The following is a 13,864-nucleotide window of genomic DNA, read 5'->3' on the forward strand; positions in this document are numbered from 1 at the left end:
CTTGGAGTTCAACTAATATGTCATTTCTGTGAACCTTTAATTAGCTCCTAGGACTTTGTTAGTAGCTACTTTCTTTGAAATCCATTAGCACTTAATTTAATTAAAAGGACAAAATAATAATTTTGCATGAAAAGAATCCATGCACATGGTTACAAAAACCTACTGTAATAAAACACAGTGGTCCCTTGCCCGACTCCCTTCACTTTTTTATTCCTGACTTTGAGAACAACTAACTTTAATCATTTCTGGGTTTGTTTCCTCCATTGGCTACCTCTGTAGGGCTAAATAATATGCTTATATTGACTTTTTTTCCTTTTATTTTCATTTATCAACTTTAAACAGGTACCGTAGTAGGAAAGAATTTAGCTTACTAATTTCATGTTCTTTCTCTGACCCTCTTCTACATATAATTATATTAATTTTCTGACCTCTTTTATTGGTTCCGTTTATAATTCCATGACCATTTCTTGTTCCATTCAGTACAGATGGTTTCTCTTGACTCCCTATTTTATAAGGTTGGGATATTTCACCCTTTGCCTTCTCACCATCTCTCCTTTTATAATTATACTACTCCAATTTTGACAGCTGTACAGTGAGAATATTGATAATATTTTATGCTTAATATTTGCAATTAAATTTTTCATTTTTGTCTATTGGTTAGGCCAAAAAGTTGAAAAATAAATAAATAGCAACATTAATGTTATTGTGACTTTTTAAGTATTGCTCATTGCAGAACTAGGAAGAGTTCTAGGATTATTTCATTCAATGTGACTTCTCAGCCACCCAAAGGAGAATGTTCCTAGAATCAAGGTTAAGGGGATTCTTTCTTCTTTCAAATGGATTTTTTAATTTCAGCATTTGCTCAAAATTGTGCCATATTTTATTTCAATTCATATTTAGATCAGGACTTTTTAATAAGGCTTTTTCCATTTAGCTGAATTTTTTTCTTATTGTGAGAAGATATGTGAGCCTTGTTCATTATGTCTTTAATTTTAAGTTTTTTCCTCATTCGCTTTATTTTTTGGAATCCATTTCATTCTTCTTTTTGAAGCTTATTGAATGCATATTCTTATTTGGACTAGTGGCTTCAATTTTGAACTAAGGCTTCCTTTTTTCCCTCATGTTATTCTGGTTTTTTGTTTGTTTTATTTTCAAATTTTTACAGCTTCAGAATCATATTATGCATTAAGTTGCCTTATGTCCTCACCTTTTTCTTGGCCATTTCCTTTCAGTGGTCATCTGTACCCCATCTACTATCTGGACAGTTCATTCTCAAGTCTGCAGAGTCATCAACTGAGTCGTAGTCAAGCTTTCCTGTATCCTGAGTCCCTGTATCCCTCTTTCTTGGTTTATTCCTCATTTTGCTGGAATATGTCATAAAATTACCTCTGAGAAAGAGATTCACGGGATATAAATTTTCTAAATCATTGCATTATTGAAAATATATTTGTTTTGCTCTGATACTTGCTTGATTGGCTAATAGAATTTTAAACTATAAATAATTTTCCATCAGCCATTACTGGATTGTTTTTTAGAATTCAGTGTTTTGAGATGAAACATTTGTTTTAATTCTGTTTACCATTCCTTTAGTGATTTTTTTCTCTCTGGAAACTCTTCCTATCTTCTCTTCTTCTTTGCTCTTCTGCAGTTTCTTAATGATATGCTTAGGAATGGATTTTTTTTCCATTCCTCTTTCTTGGAAGTTGGTAGAATTTTTTTTTTTTTTTTTTTTTTTTTGTCAGTTTGAAGACTTATGTCTCTTATCAGCCCTGGGAAATTTTCTTACATTATTTCGCCGATCATTTTCTCTTTATTCTTTTTTTCTGTAAATGCTATTGGTTGGATATGAATCACTTGACTTTATTCCCCTCCCCCCACCTTGGGGAGGAATTAATTATGCCAATATGTTTTCTAACCTTTCCATTGGAAAAACTTTTTCGCAACTCTTCCTTTTTTTTTCCCCAAAGCTCTTTCTTCCTCTGATATTCCTTTGTCAGAACAATCTTTGAGTTTATGGGTGCAAAGTCTTTTGACACGTCCTCTTTAGCATTTGTTAAAGGTACTTTTTTTCCTCTGATTTATCTCTGTGTCCCCTGTGGTAGGTTTTCTTTTTTCTATCTTTCTTTATACAAAATTTTTCCATTATACTGAAGACTTTCTTCATGTCTTAGCTCATGTCTCCATTCAGGGTGGCTTTATGTGAAGAAATAAGAATGTGAATTCTGTGTGTATGGGCATTGTTTGCCATTGGACAGGCTTCATTTTTAGGCCCTTGAGTAAGGAGCTGCCATTTATGCTGAAGGCTTATCCCCTTAAGTATCAGGATGTGTAAGGTCTTTATCATGTTGGTGCCAAGCCTATACTAGAAGCCCAAGTTCTCCTCAGATAACTTGTATTTCCCCCCCTTTATCATATAGGAGTATAAAGGACAATTCTTTATTTTCTTTGGCCATTTGACACCTTTGAATACTTTGCTTGTCTTTGGGAATTCCCCACATTATAGATCCATATTTTACCAAGTTTTCTGGCTGTCTGAAGGTAGATTGTGAATTAGGTTTTACCACTTAGAGGCATTCATGCCAGATTTTAGTTGAGAAGTGTGGGACATGAAGGGGCACATGAGCTCAGAAGAACTCAGATGTAGTAGGCACTATGGTTTCAGTCATAACATACAGTGTCCTGTTGTGGTGTCAGGGCTGTCTTTTCTAGAGCAATTCTACATTAGATGTTGGGTATGGTTCTTGACTGTGTGCTTTACTGGCTGGGTTCTCTGGTCCTCGCTGAGGTTCTGTGAGGTACCCAGTAATCTTTAGTAAGTTCCTTTTCTACTGTTGACTAAAAAAAATGCACAATGTGAGAGTTGTAAGTTAAGTTTTATTTGGGGCAAAATGAGGACTATAGCCCGGGAGAGAGCCTCTCAGACAGCTCTAAGAAACTGCTCTGAAGAGGTGTGGGGGGCAGTATATATGTGATTTTGGTGAAGGGGGTACATGCAATCAAGCACACATTTTGGCAGAGGGTAGCTGCTAGTCACGAGGATCAGATGTCTCTGTTAGTGACTGTGCTTTTCTAGATGTGAGAAGATGCAAGAAATTGGGCTCATAAAGTCTTCTGAAAATATCTAACTATCTGAAGGCCTGTTCTGCCAGGTTTTCCCAGAGCACAGAGTGCCTCATTCCTGATCTCCACCCTGAACTCACTTCAGGGTGTGTTGAAGGTCAGCGACTACAGTGGCTGATGACTTCATTCCAGATGGCAAGTGACAATTTTCAGTTGGCACTACTTAAACTAGGCAGAGTTGATTTTGGTTATTTGTAAACCACTCCACTGACAGTTACAGAGAGCTAGATTTTGCTGTTTATGAGGGGATAAAAAAGTCAAACATTACATATAGAGACCAAACGATCCAACATCCAGGGTTCTCCCAAGCAAGTTTGTTTCCTCATTGATGACAGAGCCTTACCCAAATGTCCTAGGTAGTTCCTTCCTTCATTCTACTTTGTTAGTCTTTGTTTCATCTTCCAGAAGTTTAAATCTCTTTTTTGCTGCTGGTCCCGTCATTCTCTCGTTCTAAGTGGATTGACTTTACTATAATTCTAAAAGCATCTCAGGAGGAAAAGAAGATCAATTTGTTTAGTTTGCCATCTTGAATCTGAAGTCCCATGGCACTTTATTCATACTGGAATTATAGTACTTTGACATGTAAAATAATAAAATAATGTCAGTATAAAATAAAAATTAAAAAATAATATTATTCTTAAAGTAAATGATGATTTCTTCTTAATTTCTGTATACGTAGTACCCCACGTAATAACTTACATTTTACCAAGTATTCAACTAATATTTAAATGAGTTGATTTATGTACAGATTTTAAGTTACTTCGTATATTGGTAAGATGCCTATTTTGACTCAGCTGTGTTGACTTTGGTACCTAGGTTAATAAATCATAGCTTATTAGTCTAATTTCAAGGAATCAATTTGCAACAAGAACACACAGTTAGAGTCATATCAGGAATTAAACTCGAAATTATGTTTTCAAAGGGACAAATGCTTATACCAGGATGAAGGAAGAAATTTATTGTTTAATAAAAAAACTAATTTAAGTCTATAACAGCTACTTAATGGGAATAACATGACCAATTTCCTTCCTAAGTGAAGAAATAAAAGTAAACATACTTAAAATAATGAGGTTAATAGAAATAGACCAGAGTATATTTGCTAAATTTTGACACTCTAAGAGTGTTTTTCATTTATATTTAAATAAAATGCTTAAATGTTGTTATTTAGGTGAAAGATACATGGCTGCTTCTCTAGCAGAAAGTAAAAGCAAAAATTAGTGGCAGATGGAACTCATTGAGTTTGTTCATCAAAACAACAGTATTGCCAGAATTGCTTTTCTTACTTGTAAAATTTTCTACAAATCTAGAGACTTTTTGAGATCATTGGAGAAAGTTGTAGTTAATTTCTTTTCTGCCCAGAGATTCATTCAAACACTAATTGAGACTATTCTGTTTATATATGAGTAGAATTTGATACATAAAAATAACACAAAAATTCTCTACAATAGATATTAAAGTCTGATAAAATAATTTATGTAGAGTACAGATTTTAATTTTTCCTTTTGTTTTAAGTTTAGTAATAACTGAAGAGTTAGTGATATGTTTAATATGCTTTACTATGTTTGGTATATTATGCAAATTGAATTAGTGCCTGTACATCCAGATATAATGGATGTGTCGTTTAGATCAGACTATGGGTGAATCTTTGTATAGTTTACTAAAGATTTCTTCAGATATTTCAGATAAGACACATTACTCCTTTTAACTATCAACGTAGAATGATTACATTCCAGGAGAAATGCTAGGCCGTATCATCTCAAGCTCCTCATAACTTGATGTCTATCAATGACTCAATTCATGGAGCTATAATTATAGAGGGATGTGCACTTCATTTACCTACATTAGGAATTCTTAATCTGGGAGCTTTGGATAAATTTCAGAGAGTTTATTAACCCCTTGAAATTATAGCCCTAATTTTAGGTATATGTGCCTCCTCCTGCCAGTTGGTACATTGCTCTCACCAAATTCTCAACAAGGTCAATGATCCAGAAGTAGTTAGGAATCACCATTCTGAAATTCTCTCTTATATTACGACAGTTTCTCAAAGAGCTGTATCTGGATGATTTAGAATGCCTCTTTTAAAGATTGCTTTTATTCAATTTTGTCTTGGTGTGATACCACCAGCCTGTTTCGAAGGCTATTTCAAGAAAGAGTCTTATTTTGACACTCATTTATTTATTTCTTCACTCATTCATTCAGTTACTACATATGGAGCACCTTCTGTATGAGAGGCAGGCTTCTATGTGGGAAGGATATCATGAAAAGGACACAGTCAAAAAACCCCTTGGTCTAGAGGAGTTTACATTCTAGCAGGAAGAGTTAGAAAATAAGCAAGAAAAATAATGAACCATATTCATGTTAGATAGTGTTAAGTAATAAGGAGAAAAAAAGTAAACAGAACAGCAGATATGACATGATGGGGTGGGGAAGGTGTTGGAATTTTAGGTAGGCTGTTCAGGGAAGGCTCCTCTGAGAAGGTGACTTGAGCGAAGGGGAGAGCAGCAGTTGATGAGATCAGAGGGGCACTAGAGATCCAGGACCTTGTAGTGTTGCACAGGACTGGGACTTTTACTCTGAGTGAAAAGCTGAGCACTGCAGTGTTTTGTAAAAGAGACATGGGCTGACCCATATGTTACCAAGACCATTCTGGCTGCTGCATTGGAAACAGACTTAATTGGGGAGCAAGGGCTGCAGCTAGCAGACCAGTTAGGAGGCCCTTCTCAAGAGACAATCGTGGCCTGGAGCAGGGTTTTGGCAGTGGAGGGAGTGAGAAATGATTGAATTTTGAACTTCCCGTGAAACTAGGTGCTGTTAGGATACCTATGAGGATGTTACTTGTTATCTTATGAAGTTACTCAGGCAAAATTTCTTTCTGTTCTTAGTGTTAGACTATTTTCCTAGATTATTCGTACTTTCCCCCTAAACTGTTGGTTTCACTTTTTCTCTGAATTTAAAAAAAAACTTAAAACAAATTAAAAGCTCATCTGTAGGAAGTGAATTTCAATTAATGGCGTTTTGTATATTATACTCATTTTGGTCACCTTACCATTAATTTTTCCCTTTGCTTGATTTTTTTCCTCACAGTTTTGAGATATGTCATTTTTTCCCTATTATTTACGTTTTTATAAACCTCCTCGTATATTCCTTTCTGGTACAATTTAGGGTGGATATAAATATTTCTTTCTTTGTGTCTATGTAAATATCACCTTTCACAGTCTCTTCAATGTTACGGCTATGCCCTCTTGACGCTTGTGATTGTTACTCTGTTATAGAAGAGTGAAACCTGATTGCAGGAATTCAAACCTAAGAGTAGTTTGTGTTTCGCCTGGAACATTAAATAAAAGAATGGTTGTCTTATGTAAGGAAGAACAATATGATGTATTGTTGATCCACTTGACTCAGTAGAACAGTTGAGTTAACAGTGAGTCAAATCAGTTGTTGGACTGAATTACTTAGTCATTAGTCACTTCAGTTGAAACACTTAGTCTAGTGATATGTTGCATTTATGACACATCCTGATTATGCAGTTGACCTTGGGTTTGTTTATGAGACAATGTTGTATCAGAAACAGATAGCATAAAAAACCTGGGAGGACTTTGCACACATTTAATACCATTAGATAATTAAGATTGCACACTGAACTGATTTCTAGAAACCGTAAAGATACATTCTGATGTCAAGTGTGTAAAGAATCAAAATCCTGGTGAAAAACTCAGTCTGACAAACAAATTTACGAGACTACAAAATGGTCATACTCATCCATCTTTTTCCTAAGAGTCATGTAAGTTGTGAACTAAACAAACACGTTTTTCTGTTTGCTCATCACATGCTACCAGTTCTCAAATATGACTTATGAGACATGTTTCTCACTCAATACTTTATAATATTCTTTGTGCTCAAGCTGTGATTACTGTTTTAAACCAAAGTCTCCCCAGAATCATAGGCAGCTCTGAAAGGGATTGTAGAGATCGTCCTTCAGTCTGATTTGTAGATGAGGAACCTGAGGTCTAGAGTGGTGACGTCCCAAGTCCTATAGCTGATTAGTCAAAGAGCCTTGATTGACACCCAACATTCCTGACGCTTAATTCAGGGTGTTTTACCTCAGATTAATTTTCATATAGTGAACTGAATTCCAAATATGAGATAATGAAAAAGACTCGGACATCAAAAGCCTTTAGTGTTTCCTTACAAATCTAAGTCCAATATGTTAACATAGTAGTACAAATAATCTTATTCATAATATATTCAAATTGAATAGAACTCATGGGAAAGTTTGTCTCTGAAGTCGTCCCTATCATCTGCATATATGAAGCCATCAGACTTTCCTTCAACTACTGATAACGCGCCAATGTGAATGAATATTACCTCATTTACAAATGAACGGGGGTTTCTAAAAGCATATGGGAAAATGTCCTCATCTTTATTGGAAATAAATGTGCAGTGCATTACCTATGCTATAATCATTTGGCTTTGTAGTATCATAGTGAAGATAAAGGCTTTAGGAAATAAGAGAAATTTAAGAACTGAGCACACACAGAAAATGAAGAGTGTGATACTTATAATGTTAGATCAGCTGTACATATTTAATTAACATTGTGAGCACTTTTCTTTAGTTAAAAATTCAATCTCATCTGTGATACCTGTCCTGGTTTGTCATGTCATAAAGGAACATTGCCTTTTTTTTTATTAAGCCATGTGTGAATGTATCGCTTATATTTTAACTATGTAAAATAGCATGTGCGTAGGAATGAATCTATAACTTACAGTTTTACGTTAATGTTAAACACTGATACTGATCCAGAGTATTGTAGAGGATTACAATTTAAAGAATTCTTAATTATAATCCTTTTCCTTTTATATTTTTCCACAGACGGCTTGTGTATATGTCAGTTTTTTTATGTGCGTGTGTATTTGTTTTAGATTTACTGTTTTTCAGGCGCACTTCTCTGAAGTAAGATGAGTTGTCAAAAATTCTGTGTGGCTTTTTTACATTGGGGTAAGTTATTTGCTTTTTAAATATCCATATATGAGGTAGAGATTTTGCCCTTAGAGATGCTGTTTCCTTTAATGGCTAATCAAATTTCCCGTTTCCAGTTAGGAATTCTCTTGCTCATGGTTAAAAATGCAAACCAAACAAACGTATAAGTGTGAAAATGAGAACTCTTCCCAACCTCCTGGAAACAATGTGATGTGTATCCTCCCAGGAACATAACACACACACACACACACACACACACACACACACACACACACACATTCATATCTCTAGTTGCAAAAATAGAACTGGTCTATACATTCTGCATTTTTCTTTCTTCCACTTAACAGCTTTTCAATTTATCATGACAACTATTTTGCCAGTGTTTACTGATTTACTTATTTGTTTAATGGTTGCATGACAATGAACTGTATGAATGTACCTTAAATTATAAATTTATTTGAACAACTCCCATTGATAGACAATTCTTTTTCCATAACAGATAATGCTACATTGAAATTCGTATACATATATCTTTGTGTATTTAGAAGAGTATTTCTATAGATTAATTCCTAACGAGGAATTTCTGTGTTGAGTAGTAAGCACATGTTTGAATTTGATAGATACTGTGAAATCTTCTCCACAAAGCTCTGTGCCTTTTGCAGTCCCAACATGAGTATATGAGTGGTATTCCATTGTATTCCTGCCAAAGATGCATGTTATCATTCTTTTACCTTTTTGCCCTGTCAAAGCAAAATACAACATCTCACTTTAATTTTATTTATTTGGTTATTTGTGAGATTGAGTACTGTTTAGTGACCATTTCTATTTTTTTATGTGATTTTCTAACTCACATACTTTGACTATTTTGTTGTTGGATTTTATTTGTCTCAATTGATTTTTAGAAATTTCTGAAATGTAGATATTTAGCTCTGTATTAGTCAAGGTTCTCCAGAGAAGCAGGACCAATAGGATTTATATATATCTAGGATGAGGTTTATTATAAGGAATTGGCTCGCATGATTGTGGAGGCTGAGAAGTCCCAAGATTTGCAGTTGGCAAGCTGGAGACCCAGGAGAGCTGATGGTATAAGTTCCTGTCCAAACAATGGCAGGTTTGGGACCCAGGAAGAGTAAAGCTTCAGTTTGAGTCCAAAGGAAGAAAAAGACTGACGTCCCAGTTCACCTGTCAAACAGGAGGAGTTCCCTCTTACCCAGTCATTTTTGTTCTATTTAGGTCTTCAATTGATTGGATGAGGCCCACCCACATCAGGGATGGCATCTGCTTTACTCAGTCTACTGGTTCATCCAGGAACAGCCTCACAGACACACTCAGATTAACGTTTGACCAAATGTCTGAGCACCCCATGGGCCTAGTGAAGTTGACACATAGCATTAAACATCACAAGCCCTAAGAATTTATTATGTTTTGCAAATTTTTTTTCCTTGCCCATCATTTATTTTCTAACTTGGTTTTGTTTTACAGTTCAGAATATTTATACATACACATTAACAGCCTTATACATACTTGGAAACAAGATATCATGACATTTAAATATTTTAATTTTATTTAGCAAATGCAGCATTATTAAATTATTAATACATATATCAGATGATAGTCAAAACTTTAATTGTCTGTATCCAGGAGCAGTTTACTTGGTGATAATATTTAAAATAAATGGCTACCATACAGAATAACAGATTTGTTCTAAAATGGAAAGGAAATGTCATTTTAAATGGTATTCCCCATTATGACTAGTAAACAATGACAAGATAATGTTATAAGGGGATATTATCAAGGGATGGTGTATACCTTGGGAATTCCCACCTTGACTATCACCAGAAGAATGCTTTCAAAAATTAAATGTATACTAGTCTTCCTCCTACCTATTCCTATCTCTCGAATATCCTCGAGAGAAAGCTTAATAGACATTTTTTTAGAATCTTGTGTTTTAAATTTCTGTGAAGCATAGCAGGCTTCTGTTGGAAAGTAGTCACACAATGCCAGTGACTTTTGAGTATATAGTTGACCCTCGAAGAGCATGGGTTTTCGCAGGTCCACTTATACTCAGATTGTTTTCAATAGTAAATACTGCAGTACTGCACGATCCAAGGTTAGTTGAATCTGCAGATGCAGAAGAACTGTGTATACAGAGGAACCGTGTATAGGGAGGGCCAACTATAAGTTATATGCAAATTTTCCACTGCTCAGAGGGTCAGTGCCCTTAACCTCCGCATTGTACTATTCTCAGTTGTTTCTTACAGCATTCTAGAGATATTTTGATTTTTTTTAACTCAACTCATTTATTTAGACTGTGTTCCAAGTTTTTGAAATTAAAGTCAAGCCATCTTTAACAAAACCTGTTTTCTCTGGCAACGATTACCTGTGTGTCAGCTAGTTCTGGGCATCTTTTTGGCTACTCTAATCTTTTTTTTTTTTAATTTTTATTTTATATTGGAGTATAGTTTATTAACAATGATGTGTTAGTTTCAGGTGTACAGCAAAGAGATTCAGTTATACATATACATGTATCTATTCTTTTTCAAATTCTTTTTCCATTTAGATTATTTCAGAGTATTGAGCAGAGTTCCCTGTGCTGTACAGTAGGTCCTTGTTGGTTATCTGTTTTAAATATAGCAGTGTGTACATGTCAATCCCAAACTTCCAATCTTTAAAAGTGCTCTTGGAGCTTTCCTTGTTATATATACTGTTCTTTGTCATTTTAGCCATATATATATTTACTGAAAATATCCGGGATAATTCCACTGTTACAAATTTCAGAAAAACTAGACCACAGGGGGCTATCAAAGAGTGGTAACATTCTCTCTTACATTCTCTATCTAATTTTTATTAGGCTCCATGCTAATGTTTCACATTGGCTTTCCAAAAGGTTTGTGGTTTTGTCAAGCTTTGTGAATTGGAAGAGGTCTGGGGCCTTGTATAACACATGATAGGATGATAACAGGTGTCATATGATAACATGATAACATAAGCCTCCAGGTGAATATATATTTCCCTCTTTGGAGGGAAAGAAATATCATTTGCAAAGGAAGCATGTAAACAAAATAGAATCATCTTTTAATTAAACTGATTCTGTAGTTACTATGTCTAAGACATTCATTATTACATTTTAAGTTTTAAATAGTTCTTTGAGGATTTTAGGCTAATTTCAATTCAGCCAACCAAATCTTCCATGTGCAGCTATAAAATATAATGCTTTTAATTAGTACCAATACATATTCTTGGTTTTGTAAAATGGAAGAAATACCCAGTTCTCTTTTTAGTGAGTTCTAATTTCAGAAATAAATGTTAGAAGGATTGAAGTCCAAAGGAACATAGTTGCAGTGAGGATTCACTTTTGGTGATGTTATAATACCTAATTGTTATCAGTGTGGGAAAAATAATGCTAGTCGTGTTAATCATTTTTGCCTTAAATTTTGCATCTGATACATGTTTATATTAATTAACATTAATAGAAAGTTCTAGAAACCAAATTGTTAACAGTCATTGTGTATTTGAATATTTTTACATGTATTACTTTTGTAATTTAGAACAATACTTTTGTGAATTTTAAAAAAAATTTCTATTTTCTTACATTTTTATGTTTACCATAATCCTTCAAAAGTCTCATTCTATACAAAACCATGAAAAATTCTTAGAATTTTCATTCTTCATTACTTTGTATATGAGGAAACACAGCTGTTGGATCGTTAGGGTAACTTATAAAAGAAAGAATTATGGAGAATTCATTATTTTATTATCAAACAACTACTCATTAAAATACAAGTATCACTTCTGAGGATTTTTGCGGGGGGTACAGGATTATAAAATTGTTCTTAATTTTATGTGTCTAAAAAGTGATAAATTGTCTTTAATCAGCAGTGGACGTTTCCTGTAAGAAGTCTGTCATTGTGCATCAATTATTGGAGAATGCATTAAGGACATGTCTTATATGATGTCATATATCTGGAGAACCATGGGCAGATTCAGGAAATCATCCAGCTGTCCTGATGTTGAAGACAAACCCTTTCTAAAAGCACTCAGTGAAAGTAGTGTTAACATTTTGGTGTTATTCTCATTAAGAAATATTAAAACAGCACGTTAATGTTTGCTTATATAATTGCACATCCAGATACTTACCATTTATGCTGGAAGTTCATTAGAATAATTTATTTTTTACAAAAGGAAATTGGAATATTTAGCTATAATTTCCTATCATTAAAATATAATTATGAGATGTTAGATTAATGAGGAAAATGAATTGTGAATTTCCAAAAAAGGGGTGCTAAGGAGTGAAGTTACCTCTATAAATAAATGCACCCTCTTAAGTGTAACACTTTGTTCAGTGGAAGCACAGAGCTATGCATTAGGCACTGATTGAGCACTTAGAAAGTTAAGTAATTACTATTGAGCACTACATGGCTTAATCTTAGATACTTCCTATTTATGTCTAGTCAAAATGATTAATTGCTTTTCTGTGTGTCTTTTAAATGTCCTAACAGAATTTATTTATGTGATAACTGCATTTAACTTGGCATATCCAATTACTCCCTGGAAATTTAAGTTGTCTTGCATGCCACGAAATACAACATATGACTTCCTCTTGCCTGCTGGAATCTCAAAGAACACTTCAAATTTGAGTGGACATTATGAGGCACTTGTTGAAACTAAACTTAATTCAAGTGGTACCTACTTATCTAACTTATCATCCAGAACAACTTTCCACTGTTGCTTTTGGAGCGAGGAAGATAAAAACTGCTCTGTACATGCAGACAACATTGAAGGGAAGGCATTTGTTTCAACAGTAAATTCTTTAGTTTTTCAACAAACAGGTATTTTGATGTTCCAAACATTACCTCTTACTTAACTGTATTGAACAAAATGGTTCTGTTCTCTGAAACCTGTGTGAAATAGATGTATTATGGATGTGATTCTGAGCACACATTATTATTTTATATTAGTAATAAAATTAGGACCAAACTAATAAGTCCCCAATTATTTTCTATCCCCTAAAAATAAAATAAAAATGTAATGAGGGAACTTTTTAACCTTAACATACATTTCTTGTAGTCTTCTAAACTGGCTTTAAAATAGAAAAAGTACAACTTATTTTTGTTAAGTAGATAAAATATCAAATGGCAGATAATACTGTTGAGCTAGTTAAAGCAAGCAAGGAATCTCTCCGTAACCAAGGAGAGATCAAAAAAACCAAATCAAGGTTTTTTTTGTTGTTTAAGTATAATGCATACTAAGTGTAGCTCACTTAGTATGTTGTTAATAATTCTGCATGTGGAAATCTAAACAACAAAATTATCTCCAAGCCTCTGGAAAAGCTAAATAGAGCAGAGACAATTGACTTAACATTGTAGAGACCTACAGTATGAAAATAAAGACGTACATAATATAACACTCCTATGTAGGGTTAGTCAGAATTTCTCAACCTCAAAATTATTGACGTTGTGGGCCAGATAATTCTTGGTTATGGGGGACTGTTCTGTGCATCGTGGGATGTTCGAAGCATCCCCGCCTTCTGCCCACTTAATGTCTGTTAACACTCACTCCCCAGTTGTGACAATCAAAACATATCTCTAGACTTTGCCAGATGTCCCTTGGAGGGCCAAAGCACCACTGATTAGATGGAAGAAACACTCAGTTTGTTGAAATCAGGTTAGGAGTAAGGATAAAGCATAATTGTGCAATAAAATCAGAGTTTTTTTTTGTTTGTTTTGTTTTTTGCGGTACGCGGGCCTCTCACCGTTGTGGCCCCTC

At 34.3% G+C, this 13,864-nt stretch overlaps 1 protein-coding gene across 5 annotated transcripts in view; it reads left to right on the forward strand.

Moving 5' to 3' along the window:
- LEPR (leptin receptor) overlaps window positions 1-13,864 on the forward strand; it is a 103,026-nt gene that overhangs the window by 18,700 nt on the left and 70,462 nt on the right. For 2 of the 5 annotated variants that reach the window (XM_067726451.1, XM_067726454.1), the window contains 2 exons: window positions 8,057-8,116; window positions 12,598-12,927. In XM_067726451.1, coding sequence (XP_067582552.1) covers window positions 8,077-8,116; window positions 12,598-12,927 — 370 coding nt within the window. In that variant the 5' untranslated portion in view covers window positions 8,057-8,076. Of the gene's footprint in view, window positions 1-7,990; window positions 8,117-11,974; window positions 12,145-12,597; window positions 12,928-13,864 lie in introns of all 5 variants that reach the window. The other 3 variants (XM_067726450.1, XM_067726453.1, XM_067726452.1) reach the window with 3 other exon arrangements.

Source organism: Pseudorca crassidens, chromosome 2 (genome assembly GCF_039906515.1).
Source record: "Pseudorca crassidens isolate mPseCra1 chromosome 2, mPseCra1.hap1, whole genome shotgun sequence".
Lineage (NCBI taxonomy): Eukaryota > Metazoa > Chordata > Mammalia > Artiodactyla > Delphinidae > Pseudorca > Pseudorca crassidens.